At 50.0% G+C, this 18560-nt stretch overlaps 2 protein-coding genes across 3 annotated transcripts in view; both read left to right on the forward strand.

The window, feature by feature from the left end:
- Positions 1-18560, forward strand: part of CTXN1 (cortexin 1) — a 95518-nt gene that overhangs the window by 51334 nt on the left and 25624 nt on the right. The window lies entirely within an intron of this gene.
- On the forward strand, positions 773-18507 carry TIMM44 (translocase of inner mitochondrial membrane 44). Of its 2 annotated transcripts, none has more exons than XM_053965944.1 (13): positions 773-831; positions 1671-1778; positions 2226-2396; positions 2881-2961; positions 3404-3553; positions 3928-4067; positions 4679-4764; positions 6271-6363; positions 7354-7478; positions 9073-9123; positions 10629-10718; positions 13857-13967; positions 17338-18507. In XM_053965944.1, the coding sequence occupies exons 1-13, from the start codon at positions 808-810 to the stop codon at positions 17455-17457; spliced, it is 1350 nt and encodes a 449-aa protein (XP_053821919.1). In that variant the 5' UTR covers positions 773-807; the 3' UTR covers positions 17458-18507. The 2 variants fall into 2 exon arrangements, with proteins under 2 accessions (XP_053821919.1, XP_053821920.1); XM_053965945.1 differs by having other exon boundaries at positions 2231-2396.

Here is an 18560-nt window from a genome sequence, read left to right on the forward strand (position 1 = left end):
TGACAGAATCTCTTTAAGATGTGTCCAAGGGTGCAGGATCTTCCCTCTCCTGTGTCCCACCTAATCCATGGGCAATCCCAGCTCAAGGTTTTTCTCTAGTGGCAATGCTGGTTTTAATCTCCCCTGGGTCGTGTTGATGCCATTGGGCAGGCCTGGGCTGAAAATGGGGTTAAAAACTTTCTTTTTCTCTCCTGTGGGGGTGTCTGGCCCTGGCAGGTAAGGGGCAAACACCTGCTGTGGGTGCGAGGGGGGAGAGTTCCCCTTTTCCTGCAGGAAACGCTTTTAACACAAATGTTAAATGTTAACACAAAGGTGTGGGGCATGGTGGGGGGCAGGGGGGCTCCCGGTGGGGCCGGGGAAGGTCGGGGACAGCCCCGGTGAGGACGGGCCGGGTCCGGAGAAGCCCTGGTAGGGCCGGGGAGAATCAGGGACAGCCCCGGTAAGCCCGGACCGGGTCCGGAACAGCCCTGGTGGGGCCGGGGACAGCCCCGGTGAAGCCGGTCTGAATCCGGAGCAGCCCTGGTAGGGCCGGAGAGAATCGGGGACAGCCCCGGTAAGGCCGGACCGGGTCCGCAGCAGCCCCGGTGGGGCCGGGCCGGGTCCGGAGCAGCCCCGAATGGGGCCGGGGAGGGTCGGGGACAGCCCCGGTGGGGCCGGACCGGGTCCGCAGCAGCCCCGGTGGGGCCGGGCCGGGTCCGGAGCAGCCCCGGGGGTCCCGCCCGGTCCCGCCGTTCGCGGCCACGTGGCGCGGGCGGCGCGCGGCAGTGACGTCACGGCGCGGCGGCGGTCACGGGGGCGCGCGGGGCGATGGCGGCGGCCGGAGGGTGCCGGGTGAGCGCGGGGGCACCGCGGCCGCTCCGCACCGGACGGGACCGGGGCGGGACCGGGGCGGGACGGGGACCTGCTCGGGCCGGCGGGGCCAGCGAGCGGCGCGGCGGGGCCCAGCCCGGAGCCGCCGTTCCCTCGCAGCCCGCAGGGCCCCGGCGCTGGCAGCTCCCGGTGGGGACACCCGGGACCGGGCCCCGGCTCCTCGCCCCGCTGCGCGGTCGCTGCTCCCGCCCGGCGCGGCGGGACGGGTCGCGGAGCCGTGTCCCCGGGATTTGGAGGGGTCGAGGCTCCTCCAGCCCAAGCGCTCCGGGCCCTCGGGGCTCCCGGGGCCTCTCTCGGGGTTTCACGGGGGGCGGTTTTGCCGTGAGCGGCGGGAGCCGCGCACGGAGCTCACCCCGAGCCGGAGGGGCCGGGATGAGCCCTTTGTGCCCGGGGTGAAACGAGAGCTTCGGGATTTCTGCTGCCTTCGTGCCTTTGGCCGGGAGCTCTCCTGCCCCGCGCTGTTCCTGAGCGAGCACAGATTTTTTTTCCGGGATTTCCCTGATTTTCCCCTGCTGCGAGCCCTGAGCTCGGCACCGACCCTTTCCAGAGCAGGAATCTGCAGGTTTGACCTCGGCAAGGGCAGCAGAACCATCCAGGGATTGTCCTGGGATCCTCCAGAACTGGGGAAAAGCTGTGTTTGGAGGAGTTTGCCTAGAAAAAAAAAAAAAAAAACCAAAACAAACTTGTGCTTCTCACGTTTCAGCTCCAGCGCGGATTTGTGCATCCCTGCTGCCCCAGATCCGGGTGCTGGCAGCTCTTGGGTGCTTCCCTGAGCTCCTGCTGTGCTGTTTTCCTTGCAGAAATGTCTCCTCAGTGGCCCGTGGCTGCTCTCCAGGCGTTATCCCATCCCTGCCTTCCCCAGGAGTTCCCTGCACAGGATCAGCAGCCCTGCCCTGGGCACTCCTCAGGTTGGTCCCACCTGAATTTATTCCATTTCCACCCCACAGTGTGTTCCCAGCAGAGTCCTGGCTCTGGGAAGTGGCAGTTCCAGGCTGGAAAAATCCACTTTTTAAATAGAACTCAAGGAATTTTTGGGGCAGCTGAGGTTGGACAGGGCTTGGAGCAGCCTGGGGTAGGGGGAGGTGTCCCTGCCCATGGCAGGGGGTGGAGCTGGATGGGATTTAAAGTCCTCTCAACCCAATCCATCCTGAGATTCCCTGAAATCCGTTGGCCACGTGGCTCTTTGGAGGATCAGCTGCTGCTTTTCCAAGCAGCTCCGTGATTTCCACACGTTCAAAAAGCAATCCAGGGGCTTGCCTCAAGCCCATCGAGCTCCTGCCTTCAAAACCTGACTTATTTGAGTCCTGTTTGCTCCAATTCCTTGGGATTCTCCAACATGGAATGGTTTCCTCCAGTCCAGATGCTACTCCTCGGGAGGAAGGAAGGGATTCATCTCAGGTTTTGTGGAGAACATCAAACAGGAGTTAGCCAAGAACAAAGAGATGAAGGAAAGCATTAAAAAATTCCGAGATGAAGCAAAAAAGCTGGAGGAGTCGGATGCGCTGCGGGAAGCGAGGAGGAAATATGTGAGTGTTTGGGTGTTCCCTGCTTTATTTTGTGCTTTATTCCCTGCTTTACTCAGCTTTTGCTGCTCTGAGTGAACATTTCAATCCACAGCTGAACCGTTCAGGAGAAGTTCTGCTTGGCTGGAAGCACCCAGTGCTAAATGGATGCCTCAGAATGTTTATTTGTTGGAATGTTTTTTTTTTTTTTTTTTTTTGGTTGGTTGGTTTTTTTTTAGTGGGAAGTCTTTCCAGCAGACACTTGGCTGCATTTCTGAGCAGATCAAATAATGAGGCATTAAACTGAGCGTCAAATGTTTCTTTTGCTTGTTCAGAGTGCTCTGAACATGATCATTTGCAAAGCTGAGCTGCTGCTGCTGCTGACTCAGGCCATGAACTCCTGAAATGTTGCTTTTTCTGCCCTCAATTCCAGCCTTAATGGATTGTGCTCCAATCCAAGCTGGGTTTCAGTAGTTTCTGTCTCTTGATTAATGTTCTTTTCCCCCAGAAAACCATTGAATCTGAAACAGTGAAGACCTCAGAAGTGATTAAAAAGAAACTTGAAGAAATAACAGGGACGGTTAAAGAGGTAAAAGGACCTTTCCTCAGGGCAGCTCTGCTGAAGTTGGGCTTTTGAGGGGCTGGAATTGTCATCATTGCTGGCAGGTGCTGCTGTTCCTGCAGCTTTTGAAACCAGAGGTGTTCATAAAATAACGCATTGGGAGTGGTCAGAGGAAACCCAGCCTGGGATTCCCCTGGGATTTGGGGGATGGAGAAGAGAGGGACCCCACCTGCAGCCTTGGGAACCCAAAATAAGGTCCTGGAGCTGCTGGAGAGAGTCCAGAGGAGATCCCAGAGCTGCTCCCAGGGCTGGAGCCCCTCTGGGGAGAGCTGGGGGTGCTCACCTGGAGAGGAGAAGGCTCCAGGGAGAGCTCAGAGCCCCTTGCAGGGGTAGAGGGGCTCCAGGAGAGCTGGAGAGGGGCTGGGGGTAAGGGATGGAGCTGCAATGACCTTTCCCTTTTCCCTTGCAGAGTTTGGATGAGGTCAGCAGGAGTGACCTGGGCAGGAAGATCAAGGAGGGGGTGGAGGAAGCTGCCAAAACGGCCAAACAATCTGCAGAGTCTGTGACCAGGGGAGGGGAGAAGCTGGGCAGGACTGCAGCCTTCAAAGCCATCTCCCAGGTACTGCTCCCTGAGCTCCCAGGGCGTCCAGAGCCTCGGGAGTGGCGTTTTGGGGAGCTTTGGGGTGAAATCCAGCAGGATATGAAATCCAGCAGGCACCTCCCCTGTGAGGTGTGAGCCTGGCAGGGCTGAGCTCCCGGGGAGCTGCGTGGTGCAGGGTTGGAAAATACCCCTCTCCAGAGTGATTTAAACTTCCTTAAATCCCTCTTTTTGCAGGAAATACAGGAAATATCCAATATTTTGTTGCCAAGCTGTGGCTGCCCCATCCCTGGTGGAGCCCAGGGCCTTTTGCTCTCCCAAACCATCACAGGATGGGATTTTTCAGCTTCTGGAAGAGCAATAAATCCACACTAACGGGGCTGTTTTCCTTGCAGGGAGTAGAAACTGTTAAGAAGGAAATAGATGAGAGTGTTTTGGGACAAACTGGTCCCTACAGACGCCCGGAGCGGCTCCGGAAGCGGACGGAATATTCCGGAGAGAGGATTAAAGAGCAGCGAGTGTTTGAAGCCAATGAGTACGTGGGGAATCCTCTGTGGGGGGATATTTGTCTGTGTAAATTGATGGGAAAAGGTAAAAACCAGGTCAGGGATGAAAATGCAGGAGCTGTGGGGTGGGAGCAGCTGGGTCTGGGAGCACGTTCCCAGCAGGAGTGGGTGATCCCGGATCTTCCTGGAAAACTCCAATTCTGAAGGTGAAATTGAATGTTCTGAGGTGAAATTCTGAGCTGAGCATTGTTCTGTGTTCAGTTTTAACTTGGTGCTGCTGGGTGAGGCAGGGCTAAGGCTGAGCTCCTTTTTTTCTGGGCTGCTTTGCTCCTCTGAGTTTGAGTTTTATTTGTCTGGTGCTTTATTTCTCTGGAGTTTTGTTTATCTGATGTTTTATTTATCTGGGGTTTTTATTTGTCTGGTGTTTCATTTGTCTGGTGGATCATTTATGGGGCTGCAATTTATTTTATAATTGATGAGGCCATAATTTATCTGGTAATTGAGCTCATCATTCCTGTGCTGTCTCAGCCTCAGTGATGCCAAGTGCTGCAGGGATATTCCTCAGGGTGTTGTCTGTATTTGTTACGAGTTAATTTTTCCCAAATATCCACATTTTATCCCTGTTTTCTGCCCTCTCTAGGGAAGCCATGGGCATGGTGCTGCATAAAGACTCCAAGTGGTACCAGCAGTGGAAAGATTTCAAGGACAACAACGTGGTTTTCAACAGTGAGTTGAGCACATTCCCTTCCCAGCCCTGCTCCCTGCTGGGCTCTCCAGCCCCAACAAATCCCAAATTCTCACCTTGCTCTGTGGGCTTGGAGCCCGTGGAGGGAAGGGAGGCAGAGCTGGGAGCTCTGCAGCTTCTCCAGGCTGCTCCATCTGTGCTGCAGCCCCTCCTGTGCTGGGAGCAGTCCCTGCTCCAGGGCACCAAACCCTGCTCAGAGGGAGCTGAGCTCCCTCTGGGTTTCCTGTTCTTCCCTCCCCAGCTTTGTTCTGGCACCAGGGAGAGGGAAAGCAGCTCAGCTCCTGCCCAGCTGCAGCTTAAAACAAGGAAAATCCTGAAAAACCGAGGGAGTTTCACACAACTTCCAAATTGGTGAAACACTTTAAAAAAAAAAAAAAAATCCTGTGATCTCTTTGGAATATAAAGCTGACCTTTGATATCATCTGAGGTTGTTCCCAGTGCAAATTCCCTGAATACATTCCCAGAAAAACCCTCCAGGACCTTTGAGTCCAACCTGTCCCTGTCCCCACCTTGTCACCCCCAGGTGACACCTCCAGGGATGGACACTCCACCAGTTGGAGCAAATCCTGAATTTGCTCATTGCATTGGATAAATACCATTCCCAGAGGTGTTAAATCTGAGTGTTAGCAGAGGAGGAGTTACTGAGAGATCAGAATATTGTGGGGAAAAGGGGAGAAAAATGGGGAATAAAACGGGGAGAAAAATGGGGAGAAAAATGAGGAATAAAATGGGGAGAAAAATGGGGAATAAAACGGGGAGAAAAATGGGGAGAAAAATGAGGAGAAAAATGGGGAAGAAAATGGGGAGAAAAAAGGGGAATAAAATGGGGGGGGGAATGGGGAAGAAAATGAGGAGAAAAATAGGGAAAAATGGGGAGAAAAATGAAAAATAAAATGAGGAGAAAAATGGGGAGAAAAATGGGGAATAAAATGAAGAGAAAAATGAGGAATAAAATGGGAAGAAAAATGAGGAATAAAATGAGGAGAAAAATGGGGAATAAAATGAGGAATAAAATGAGGAGAAAAATAGGGAATAAAATGGGGAGAAAAATGAGGAATAAAATGGGGAGAAAAATGAGGAATAAAATGGGGAAGAAAATGGGGAAGAAAAATGGGGATAAAAATAGGGAAGAAATGGGGAGAAAAATGAGGAATGAAATGGGGAGAAAAATGAGCAATAAAATGGGGAGAAAATGGGGAAGAAAATGGGGAGGAAAATGGGGAATAAAATGAAGAGAAAAATGAGGAATAAAATGAAGAGAAAATGAGGAATAAAATGTGAAGGAAAATGGGGAGAAAAAAGGGGAATGAAATGGGGAAGAAAATGGGGAGAAAAATTGGGAAGAAAATGGGGATACAAATGGGGAATAAAATGGGGAGAAAACCAACTCCCAGCTGGCGCCTGGTGCTGAACAGAGGGACTGGGGAGAGGTTGGAGCCCTGGCTGGGGCTGAGCTGGGGGCTCTGAGCTCTCTGTTCCCCTGGCAGGGTTCTTTGAGATGAAGATGAAATACGACGAGAGCGACAACGCCTTCATCCGAGCGTCGCGCGCCGTCACCGACCGCGTCACCGACCTCATAGGTACAGGGGACACCCCCAGCTGCTCCTGCAGGGCCCTGCTCCTGCTCCTGCTCCCGGCGCTGCCAGCCCTGGGCACGTCCCAGAGCTCTGCAGCACGCCCGTGGGTCGTGGGAGGACAATCCTTGGGGTCCAGCTCGGGTTGAGCTTCAAGGCTGGAATCGTTCCCAGGGTGACTTTTCCTCTCTGCTCTGTCACCAGAGCTCTGTCCCTGTTTGGTGACTTTTCCTCCCTGCTCTCTCACCAGAGCTCTGTCCCTGTTTGGTGACTTTTCTTCCTTCTGCTCTGTCACCAGAGCTGTGTCTCTGTTTGGTGACTTTTCCTCTCCCTGCTCTGTCACCAGAGCTTTGTCTTCATATCCTGGTGACTTTTCCTCTCTCTGCTCTCTCACCAGAGCTCTGTCCCTTTTCCTGGTGACTTTTCCCCTCTCTGCTCTGTCACCAGAGCTCTGTCCCTTTTCCTGGTGACTTTTCCTCCCTCTGCTCTCTCACCAGAGCTCTGTCCCTGTTTGGTGACTTTTCCTCTCTCTGCTCTGTCACCAGAGCTCTGTCCCTTTTCCTGGTGACTTTTCCTCTCTCTGCTCTGTCCCCAGAACTGTGTCTCTGTTTGGTGACTTTTCCTCTCTGCTCTGTCACCAGAGCTCTGTCCCATTTCCTGATGACTTTTCCTCTCTGCTCTCTCACCAGAGCTCTGTCCCATTTCCTGATGACTTTTCCTCTCTGCTCTCTCACCAGAGCTCTGTCCCATTTCCTGATGACTTTTCCTCTCTCTGCTCTGTCACCAGAGCTCTGTCTCTGTTTGGTGACTTTTCCTCTCTCTGCTCTCTCACCAGAGCTCTGTCCCTTTTCCTGGTGACTTTTCCTCTCTCTGCTCTGTCACCAGAGCTCTGTCCCTTTTCCTGGTGACTTTTCCTCTCTGCTCTGTCCCCAGAGCTCTGTCCCCTTTTCCTGGTGCTGGTGGCAGTGCCAGCAGCCCACTGAGATGTTTTTGCAGGGGGATTGTTCTCCAAGACAGAAATGTCTGAGGTGCTGACAGAGATCCTCAAGGTGGATCCCTCCTTTGACAAGGATCGCTTCCTGAAGCAGTGTGAGCGGGACATCATCCCCAACGTCCTGGAGGTGACTCAGCAGCCATTGCTTCCCTTCATTTTCCCCTTTATTACCCCTTGGAAAATGGTTTTTTTTTTTAATTTTCCATTGCTAAAATCAAAAGTTGGGAGAGGATTTGCTTCTCCAGCTTTGCACAGAACTTTGGGAGAGGAATTGGATCCCACGTTTGGGTTCAAACCGTGGGATAATAAATGATTTTTCTGGCCTGGAAAACAGCAAAGGAGGTGGGATCAGAGGGAAGTGGGGGAGCAAATGGTGATAGCAGAGGGATAAGGGAAGGAATTTGGGATGTGATCTGGGATTTGGGAAGAGCAGCAAGTTGTGACCAGTGGTTCAGTGGTCATGGAAGTGTCTGGAATTTGAGGTTTTTAGGGACTCGGAGTGATGAGAGATGTGACTGTAAATGGGTGTGGGTCCCTGTCACCCTGTCACTGCAGCAGGGAAGACAGAGGGAATTTGGGATTTGAAATAGAGCAGGAATTATTCTGAATTTGGGATTGGAAATAGAGCAGGAATTGTTCTGAATTCAGGATTTGAAATAGGGCAGGAATTGTTTTGAAATTGGGATTGGAAATAGAGCAGGAATTGTTCTGAATTCAGGATTGGAAATAGAGCAGGAATTGTTCTGAATTTGGGATTGGAAATAGAGCAGGAATTGTTCTGAATTTGGGATTGGAAATAGAACAGGAATTATTCTGAATTTGGGATTGGAAATAGAGCAGGAATTGTTCTGAATTTGGGATTGGAAATAGAGCAGGAATTGTTCTGAATTCAGGATTGGAAATAGAGCTGGAATTGTTCTGAAATTGGGATTGGAAATAGAGCAGGAATTGTTCTGAATTCAGGATTGGAAATAGAACAGGAATTGTTCTGAATTCAGGATTGGAAATGGAGCAGGAATTGTTCTGAAATTGGGATTGGAAATAGAGCAGGAATTATTCTGAATTAGGAATTTGAATTAAAGCAGGAATTGTTCTGAATTAGGAATTTGAATTAAAGCAGGAATTATTCTGAATTTGGGATTTGAAATAGAGCAGGAATTGTTCTGAATTTGGGATTGGAAATAGAGCAGGAATTGTTCTGAATTTGGGATTGGAAATAGAGCGGGAATTATTCTGTATTTGGGATTGCAAATAGAGCAGGAATTGTTCTGAATTTGGGATTTGAAATAGAGCAGGAATTCTTCTGAGAGACTTGGGAGAGACTGGAAAAACTGGGGCTTGAGGAGCCAAACCTGGGATTCTTCCATTCCTTCCGTGCCCTGAATTTTTCAGTTTGGAGAATTGCAGCTCTGCTCCTGTTTGATCCCAGGATTTCTGAGCCCTGGGAACTCTGCTGCCTCTGTGGCAGGTTGAACAGGAAGATTTAATGGGAAGGTTCAGCTGGGAGCTTTAAGAGAGTTTTAATTATCCAAAGATTTCTATCCCTTGGCTTCAACTCCTGTGTTTTTATAGAAATCCTTTTTGCTGTTCCCCTTTGCAGCTCCAATTTCCCCCCAGAGTCCCACCAAATGTGGGATTTTAAGGTGTTTTGGTGCTGGAAGGGCTGATTGGTCCCACTTGGATACAGGAGGAGCTTTAAAATGTTCTGATTTCCTCCTCAGGCTCTGATCTCCGGAGAGCTCGACATCCTCAAGGACTGGTGCTACGAGGCCGTGAGTGAAGCTCCCAAAAATTCCCCAAAGCTTGGGATTCTCCCTTGAAATTGGGGTTATTTTGAGGGGTTGGAATTCAGGGAATTCCTAAAAGCAGAGCCTTTCCTGACAGTGTTGGTGGGCTTTTATTTGGATCTTCATTCCTCCAAAATTATTGGGCTGTAAAATCCAAAATAATTCTGCTCTTCCAAATCCAAAATAATTCAAGAGCTGAATTTCTTCAAGTGAATTCTCCACCAGCAGAGGGCTGGGAGAGCCAATTTTTTCAATTTAATAAATCCTGATGAGCTTTTTTTTTTTTTGTGGGTTTTTTTGTTTTGTTTTGGTTTTTTTTGTGTTGTTTTTATTTTTTTTGTTTGTTTGGTTTTTTTTGTTTTTGTTTTGTTTTGGTTTTTTTTTTTTTTTTTTTTTTTTTTTTTGGTAACAATAATCCAGTCTGAAAGCAAAGAATCTTCCCTGCTTCCAGCAGGGAAAGACACCTTGGATTGCTCTGGAGGGAAGCAGCAGCTTCCCTGCAGTTTGTGAGCCCAAAATCAAACATTCCCAAGGCACCTGGAATGGGGAATGAAGCTCCAAGTCAAGAGAAATCAGATAAGCCAGGGGAGGAAATGGGAATCTTATCCTGGGGGATAAAATCTTTTCATGGATCCCACGGGTGCTGAGATGGTGATTCTGATACTGAATTCCCTCTTTTCCCCTGTTTTTCCTTCCTTTTCCCTGCTTTTCCTTCATTTTCCCTGTTTCTCCTTGTTTTATCTTGCTTTTCCCTGCTTTTCCTGGTTTTTCCTTTATTTCCCCTTTATTTTCCCTGCTTTTCCCTTCTTTTCCTGGCTTTTCCTTCCTTTTCCCCGCTTTTCCTTTATTTTCCTTTATTTTCCCTGCTTTTCCCTTATTTCCCCTGCTTTCCCCTGTTTTTTTCTTTATTTTCCCTGTTTTTCTCTTTATTTTCCCTGCTTTTCCTTGTTTTATCTTGCTTTTCCTGGCTTTTCCTTTATTTCCCCTTCTTTTCCCTTCTTTTTTCCCTTCTTTTTTCCCTTCTTTTTTCCCTTCTTTTCCCTTCTTTTTTCCCTTCTTTTTTCCCTTCTTTTCCCTTCTTTTCCCTTCTTTTCCCTGCTTTCCTCTGTTTTTCCATTATTTTCCCTGCTTTTCCTTCATTTTCCCTGCTTTTCCTTGCTTTTCCCTGTTCCTGCTGTTCAGTCCAGTTGTGAGTCCCTCAGCTCTCAGGTGCTCTCAGTCCCTCACATTCTGCCCAGGAAAAGTGGGATTTTTAGTGGGATTTTTGTGAATTTTGTGAATCCCAAAGCATTTTCTGCAATTCTTTAATCCCTTCCTTCAGCACATTTACAAAAAAATGTGACTTTTTCTCGTGGAGTTTTGTTTTTTTTTTTTTTTTTTTGGCTCTCTCCCTTTTTTTTTTCCTTTTTTTTTTTTTTTTTTTTTTTTTTTTTTTGATGGTGAGAGAACAATTCCAAACAATTCCCAACCCAAATTTGTTCATCCCTCAGACCTACAGCCAGCTGGCCCATCCCATCCAGCAGGCCAAGGCCTTGGGGCTCCAGTTCCATTCCAGGATCCTGGACATCGACAACATCGACGTGAGTTCCCTGCCCAGGTTCTCCTTTGGGGGAGGAATTCAACTCATGGGCTCAGCAGGGCTTTTTTTAGGGTCAGGAAGATTGGAAAAATCCTCCAGGATCATCAAATCCAACCTTCTTGGCTCTGAATGCTGGGTTGGAATTCTGGGGTTTGGAATTTCTGCTCCCAGAGGGGAAATCCCAGTGCTGGAAGGGAAATCCCAATGCTGGAAGGGAAATCCCATAACTGGAAGGGAAATCCTATAACTGGAAGGGAAATCCCATAACTGGAAGGCAAAATTCCAGTGCTGGAAGGGAAATCCCATAACTGGAAGGGAAATCCCATAACTGGAAGGGAAAATTCCAGTGCTGGAAGGGAAATTCCATAAGTGGAAGGGAAAATTCCAGTGCTGAAAGGGAAATCCATTACTGGAAGGGAAATCCCATTGCTGGAAAGGAAAATCCCATTGCTGGAAGGGAAAATCCCATTGCTGGAAGGGAAATCCCATAACTGGAAGGGAAAATCCCATTGTTGGAAAGGAAAATCCCATTGCTGGAAGGGAAATCCCATTGCTGGAAGGGAAATCCCATAACTGTAAGGGAAAATCCCATTGTTGGAAAGGAAAATCCCATTGCTGGAAGGGAAAATCCCATAGCTGGAAGGGAAAATCCCAGTGCTGGAAGGGAAAATCCCATTGCTGAAAGGGAAATCCCATAGCTGGAAGGGAAAATCCCAGTGCTGGAAGGGAAAATCCCATTGCTGAAAGGGAAATCCCATTGCTGGAAGGGAAATCCCATAACTGGAAGGGAAAATCCCATTGCTGGAAGGGAAAATCCCATTGCTGGAAGGGAAATCCCATAACTGGAAGGGCTTTAAGGTCCTCCCCAGCCAATCCAGGGATCCTGGGCTGACTTGGCCGCATTCCAGGCGCCTTTCGGGAGGAGCTGGAGCTGTCCCTGCCCCAGGGAAGGAGGGCCAGGAATTCTGTCCCCTGCCCGGGGGCATCCCAGCCCTGAGGAACAATCCCACAGGATGCTGGGGGATTTTTGATGGCATCTCAAATATCTTGGAAATCGAGCTAGGCTTGGCTTTGGGTGAAAAGCTGGGTTTGATTTCCTAAGAAATTTGAGCTCCAGGTGTGGATTGGGATGGAGCTCATTCCCTGGGATCAGGCAGGGGGACGTTGCAGAGCTGTTGAAATTCCCTCAGGGAACAGGAAAATCACCCTATAAATAAATTTATTCCTTTGTGACACAGCCCAGCCTTGTCCTGCTGCTGCTTCCTTTATTAGGGATCAACCAGAAATGTTTGGGAACATTTCAAAAGAGGAAAATCCTGCTGTCCTCAATCCCTGTGATTCCTTTTTGGGGCAGCACAGGCAGGAATTCCTGAGCTAAAAAGCAGCAGAGCATTCCATGGCATCCTGCATTCCCACAAAAAAAAAAAAAAAAAAGGGATGCAAGAGATGTCCCACAATGGGCAGAAAGAGATTTCTGAGTTTTTAAAAGAAAAAAAAAAAAGCTGAATTTTGAATTTCCACTCTTCTTGCATTCCAGTAAATAAAGTCTTTAAATATTTAATGGAATGATCTGGGAATAGAGGGGGGAAAAAAAATCTGGCAAATAAAAGGTTCCCACCTTGAAGTCTTTCTGGTACAGTTTTTGTCTGGTTCAGAACAACTTCCTGGCAAAAACTGCTTTAAAAGCAGGAGAAAAGCTCTGTTTGATCCTTGTGGGTCCCTTCCAGCTCAGGATGTTCCGATTCCAAGCATTTCCTTCAGAAAATTCCGGGTTTTTTTTGGAGAGCAGGGTGTCTTTGATTTTGCTTTCTAATTGGAAATAACGGAGCAGAGCTCGTTCCCATTTCCCAGATTTATGGACTTGGGAAAATAATGAAAAAACCCACGACAGTTTGGGGAAAGCTTTGAAAGTTCCCAAGGTTTTACTTGGAATTTTTTTTTTTTTGGGAAAGAGCTTTTCCATCATGTCAGAATGATGGAATGGATGTGATTGAACAGCCAGGGGGGAGCTGGGAGTGTCCGGAGTGATGGGAGCTCTTCCAGTCTGGGACATGTTTGGGGTCTGGGACAGATTTGGGGTCTGGGACAGATTTGGGGTCTGGGACACATTTGGGGTCTGGGACACGTTTGGGGTCTGGGACAGGTTTGGGGTCTGCGACAGATTTGGGGTCTGGGACAGATTTGGGGTCTGGGACACGTTTGGGGTCTGGGACAGATTTGGGGTCTGGGACAGGTTTGGGGTCTGGGACAGATTTGGGGTCTGGGACACGTTTGGGGTCTGGGACAGATTTGGGGTCTGGGACACGTTTGGGGTCTGGGACACGTTTGGGGTCTGGGACAGATTTGGGGTCTGGGACGTGTTTGGGGTCTGGGACGTGTTTGGGGTCTGGGACACATTTGGGGTGTGGGACACGTTTGGGGTCTGGGACACGTTTGGGGTCTGGGACAGATTTGGGGTCTGGGACATATTTGGGGTCTGGGACACGTTTGGGGTCTGGGACACGTTTGGGGTCTGGATCAGATTTGGGGTCTGGGACGTGTTTGGGGTCTGGGATACGTTTGTGGTGTGGGACACGTTTGGGGTATGGGACACGTTTGGGGTCTGGGACACGTTTGGGGTCTGGGACATGTTTGGGGTCTGGGACATGTTTGGGGTCTGGGACAGATTTGGGGTCTGGGACACGTTTGGGGTATGGGACACGTTTGGGGTCTGGGACACGTTTGGGGTCTGGGACATATTTGGGGTCTGGGACACATTTGGGGTCTGGGACAGATTTGGGGTCTGGGACACGTTTGGGGTCTGGGACACGTTTGGGATGTGAGATAGGTTTGGGGTTTGGGATGTGGGACAGGTTTGGGGTCTGGGACAGGTTTGGGATCTGGGACACGTTTGGGATCTGGGACACATTTGGGATCTGGGACACATTTGGGATCTGGGACGTGTTTGGGATGTGGGATAGGTTTGGGGTCTGGGACACGTTTGGGATCTGGACATCTTTGGGATCTCCTGCTGCAGCTCCTGCAGACCCTGCAGGAATGGGGTGATCCCGGAGCTGGGAGTGTCTGGGGTGGTGGGAACTCTTCCGTGACCCTACAGGAATGGGGTGCTGGATCTCCACGGAATTCTCTGTCCCTGCAGCTGGCCATGGGGAAGATGATGGAGCAGGGGCCAGTGCTGATCATCACCTTCCAGGCCCAGGTGGTGATGGTGATCAAGAACCACCAAGGGGAGGTGGTGGAAGGGGACCCGGTGAGTGGGGACACGTTTGGGGCCAGGGACGCGTTTGGGGTCTGGGTCACATTTGGGGTCTGAGATATATTTGGGGTTCGGGTCACATTTGGGGTTTTAGATATGTTTGGGGTCAGGGACACATTTGGGGTTTGAGATATGTTTGGGGTCTGGGACACATTTGAGGTCTGGGATGTGTTTGGGATCTGGGCACGTTTGGGGTCTGCGACAAGTTTGGGATTTGAAACATGTTTGGGGTCAGGGAGATTTTTGGGATCTGGACACATTTGGGGTCTGAGATATGTTTGGGGTCTGGGACACATTTGGGGTTTGAGATATATTTGGGGTCAAGGACACATTTGAGGTCTGGGACGTGTTTGGGGGCTGGGACATGTTTGGGGTGTGGGACGTGTGGGATCTGGGCATGTTTGGGATCTGGGACACATTTGGAGTCTGGGACAAGTTTGGGATTTGAAACATGTTTGGGGACAGGGAGATGTTTGGGATCTGGACACATTTGGGATCTGGGACATGTTTGGGATCTGGGACATGTTTGGGATGTGGGACACATTTGAGGTCTGGGACACGTTTGGGATCTGGGACACGTTTGGGATCTGGGGTATGTTTGGGATCTGGGACGGGTTCTGGGGTCTGGACACGTTTGGGATCTCGCAGTGCAGCTCCAGCTCCATCCCATTCCCACCTCTCCCTGCTGGGTTTTCCTCCCCCTTTTCCTTTCCCGAAGGGCGCTGGCAGAGCTGAGCCCTCTGGCAAAGGGGGTGGGGGCAGAGTTGAGTCACTGGATGGAAAAAAACCCCAAATGCTCCCCACACTGCACACAAAATGCCTTAACTCCATGAAAATCCCACAGGGAACGCCCACCCCTGCCTGGAGCTCGGGCTCTGGGAGGTTCTTAGGGAGCAGGGAATGATCTGGGCAGCAAATCCCTGGGAATCCCTGGAGTGCCCTGGGAATCCCTGGAGTGCCCTGGGAATATCCCTGGAGTGCCCTGGGAATCCCTGGAATATCCTGGGAATCCCTGGAATGTCCTGGGAATCCCTGGAATATCCTGGGAATCCCTGGAGTGCCCTGGGAATCCCTGGAATATCCTGGGAATCCCTGGAATGTCCTGGGAATCCCTGGCACCTCCTGGAGTGCCCTGGCACTTTCTGGAATGTCCTTGGAATCGCTGGAGTGCCCTGGGAATCCCTGGAGTGCCTGGGAATCCCTGGCACCTCCTGGAGTGCCCTGGGAATCCCTGGAATATCCTGGGAATCCCTGGAATATCCTGGGAATCCCTGGAATGTCCTGGGAATCCCTGGAATGTCCTGGGAATCCCTGGCACCTCCTGGAGTGCCCTGGGCTGGCCTTGGTGCTCTTCCCTCCTGGGTGATTCCAAGCTGAGCCTGGCCCATGGAATTCTCTGTTCCCAGAGTTTGTGGCAGCAGCTGGAGGAGGTTCCTGGAGATATTTCTCTCTCCAGGAATAATAATAATAATAATAATAATAATAATAATAATAATAATAATAATAATAACAACAACAAAATAATGGTGTCATATTGATATTATAATTTCATTATCATTTAATTATAATGATACTTTTAATCTATAAAAGTAATAAAATATATGGAATTATAAGTTAATTATAATGATACTTTAAACTTATACAATTACTAAAATATATAAAATTATAATTTAATTATTAATCAATTAGAATTTTATTATAAATTAATTTTAATTTAATTTTAATTTTAGGTATTATTATTATTATTATTACTATTACTATTACTATTATATAATTTTTCTCTCCAGGCAGCTCCAGCCTGTCCTGGGCTTCAGTGGCTCAGTGACACCTCATGGGGACAGTGCTGGAGCTGCCACTTCCCAGCACATTTTCCTTGGAATTAAGAGAGGCATTTCACAAATATTGGCTTTTGCAGTCCTGGATTTTGGTGCAGGCTGGAAAATTGGGATTCATTTGAATGATGGGGCTCATCTGGGCAGGAAGAGCTGATCCAGTGATTCCCTGCATGAAATTCCTGCATTCCTGGCAGATAAATATTGATGGGATAATTATTGAACAGGATATCAAAGTCCCTTTGCTGTCGGATTCCTCCGGAGCTGCAATAAATCAGGGAGAGGAATTCAAATTCTGCAGCGGAACCCAAAGCTCGGCTTTAATCAAGAGCCTGGCCTTGGGTGGAAGAGCTGAGCAGCTCCTGGACACTGACATGGGAGGTTTAGGGAGAGGGGAGCCCAAATCCCCGGAGCTGTGGGGCTGGAAGGAGCTCGAAGGATTTGGGTTTTGGGGTTGTAACTCAAAGGATTGGAGTTTTGGGGCTGGAACTAAGAGGATTTGGGTTTTGGGGTTGGAAGGAGCTCAAAGGATTTGGGTTTTGGGGTTGGAAGGAGCTCAAAGGATTTGGGTTTTGGGGTTGGAAGGAGCTCAAAGGATTTGGGTTTTGGGGTTGGAAGAACTTTGAAGGATTTGGGTTTTGGGGTTGGAACTCGAAGGATTGGAGTTTTGGGGTTGGAACTAAGAGGATTGGAGTTCTGGGCTTGGAAGGAGCTCGGAGGATTGGAGTTTTGGGGTTGGAGCTCGAAGGATTTGAGTTTTGGGGTTGGAAGAACCTTGAAGGATTTGAGTTTTAGGGCTGGAAGGAGCTCGAAGGATTGGAGTTTTGGGGCTGGAACTCGAAGGATTTGAGTTTTGGGGTTGAAACTCGAAGGATTGGAGTTTTGGGGTTGGATCTCGAAGGGTTTGGGTTTTGGGGTTGGAAGGAACTCGAAGGATTGGAGTTTTGGGGTTGGAGCTCAAAGGATTTGGGTTTTGGGGTAGGAAGGAGCTCAAAGGATTTGGGTTTTGGGGTTGTAACTCAAAGGATTGGAGTTTTGGGGCTGGAACTAAGAGGATTTGGGTTTTGGGGTTGGAAGGAACTCGAAGAATTGGAGGTTTGGGGATAGAGCTTGAAGGATTGGAGTTTTAGGGCTGGAAGGAGCTCGAAGGATTTAAGATTTGGGGTTGGAAAGAGCTCGAAGGATTTGAGTTTTGGGATTGGACCTCGAAGGATTTGGGTTTTGGGGTTGGAAGGAGCTCGAAGGATTGGAGTTTTGGGGCTGGAACTCGAAGGATTGGAGTTTTGGGGCTGGAACTCGAAGGATTGGAGTTTTGGGGCTGGAACTCGAAGGATTGGAGTTTTGGGGTTGGAACTCGAAGGATTGGAGTTCTGGGCTTGGAAGGAGCTCGAAGGATTTGAGTTTTGGGGTTGGAACTTGAAGGATTGGAGTTTTGGGATTGGAACTAAGAGGATTTGGGTTCTGGGGCTGGAAGGAGCTCAGGGGCCCTGATGGCAGCGTGGCCGTGCCCTGTGACTGGCGTTCTCTGGCAGGACAAGGTGCTGCGGATGCTCTACGTGTGGGCCCTGTGCCGGGACCAGGACGAGCTCAACCCCTACATGGCCTGGAGGCTGCTGGACATTTCCTCCTCCAGCACGGAGCAGGTGCTCTGAGCAGGGCTGGGCTGGGCCCTTCCCACCCCTCTGGAAGCAGCTCCAGCCCGCAACTCCCCACGGGGAGGAGTTCCCAAATTTTTGGGATTTTGGGAGAGCTCCCGATTATCCCAATCCCTGAGGAATGGGAATCCCTGCTCGGGAATGTCTGGGACGAGCAGGTGCTGCTTTATCCTCGTGCCTCAGGAGGCTCCTGGGAACCCCACAGAGCTCTCATTCCCACCTGCTGGCACCTTTGGAGATCCTTGGAAAGGTCTTGGAGGAGCTCCTGGCTGCCAAATCTCCTGCCCGGGCTCCAGCCCCGCGTCCCTGCCGTGTCTTGCACTTTCCCAAACCAAATACAACCAGGACTTTGCACATGGAGGTGTTGGATCCTCAGGTTGGTGGTGGGATGGGGCTGATGTTTGAATATCCAGGGGTGAGATTTGTTTATCCACAGCTTGGCAGGGGGAACGTTGTTGGTTCTGGTCACAAAGAGCCACAGCTGCATCCCTTGGGGTGGTGGGGAGAGTGTGGGACAGGAGAGGGAGTGTCTGAGGAGTGGGATTGCTCTGGGAATGCTGAATTTTTCTGTCCCACCCTGTCTCATTCCCAGGAGGAAAGCTGTGCTCCTTGCTCAGCTCTCTGGGCTCATCTGCTCCTCATCCCCACACAGATCCCAGCTCCAGGAGCAGAAACTTCCCCAGTTTGCTGCTGGAGCATGGGGTGAAATCCCCTTTCAGGCCCAATCTAAAAAATGGGGTTTGAAAATCCCAAATCATGGAAAAAATTCCCCGAATTCAGGTTCAAGTGGGGTTTGGGACCCTCTCCTTCTTGAGCTTCATCCTGCTGGGAGGAAGAGCAGGGGGAATGGCTGAGGGGGAGCAGGAGCTGTGGGATTTGGGCTTCTCCTGGAGGGGTTTGGGGGCAGAGCTGGGGCCAAGGCACCACCTGCCCATGGAAAAGGGAGGTTGGGAAAAGATTTGGAGAGGAAATCCAAGGATTGCTGTGGTGCTGAGGGTGAGGCAGGACAGCTCTGCCCTGCCAGTGTGATTAAAGAGAATAATTCCAGTTGTTCCTCTTCTCTTGTGAGTGTCCAGAGCTTTGAACATCCCTGGGCTGAG

Source organism: Vidua chalybeata, chromosome 27, assembly GCF_026979565.1.
Source record: "Vidua chalybeata isolate OUT-0048 chromosome 27, bVidCha1 merged haplotype, whole genome shotgun sequence".
Lineage (NCBI taxonomy): Eukaryota > Metazoa > Chordata > Aves > Passeriformes > Viduidae > Vidua > Vidua chalybeata.

Bases quoted from the DNA above. Each gene is read 5' to 3' on its own strand.
- TIMM44 (XM_053965944.1), top strand. From the start codon at position 808: ATGGCGGCGGCCGGAGGGTGCCGG. The intron at 4,765-6,270 runs GTGAGTTGAGCA...TTCCCCTGGCAG, and splicing joins CAACAACGTGGTTTTCAACA to GGTTCTTTGAGATGAAGATG. The intron at 13,968-17,337 runs GTGAGTGGGGAC...GTTCTCTGGCAG, and splicing joins AGGTGGTGGAAGGGGACCCG to GACAAGGTGCTGCGGATGCT.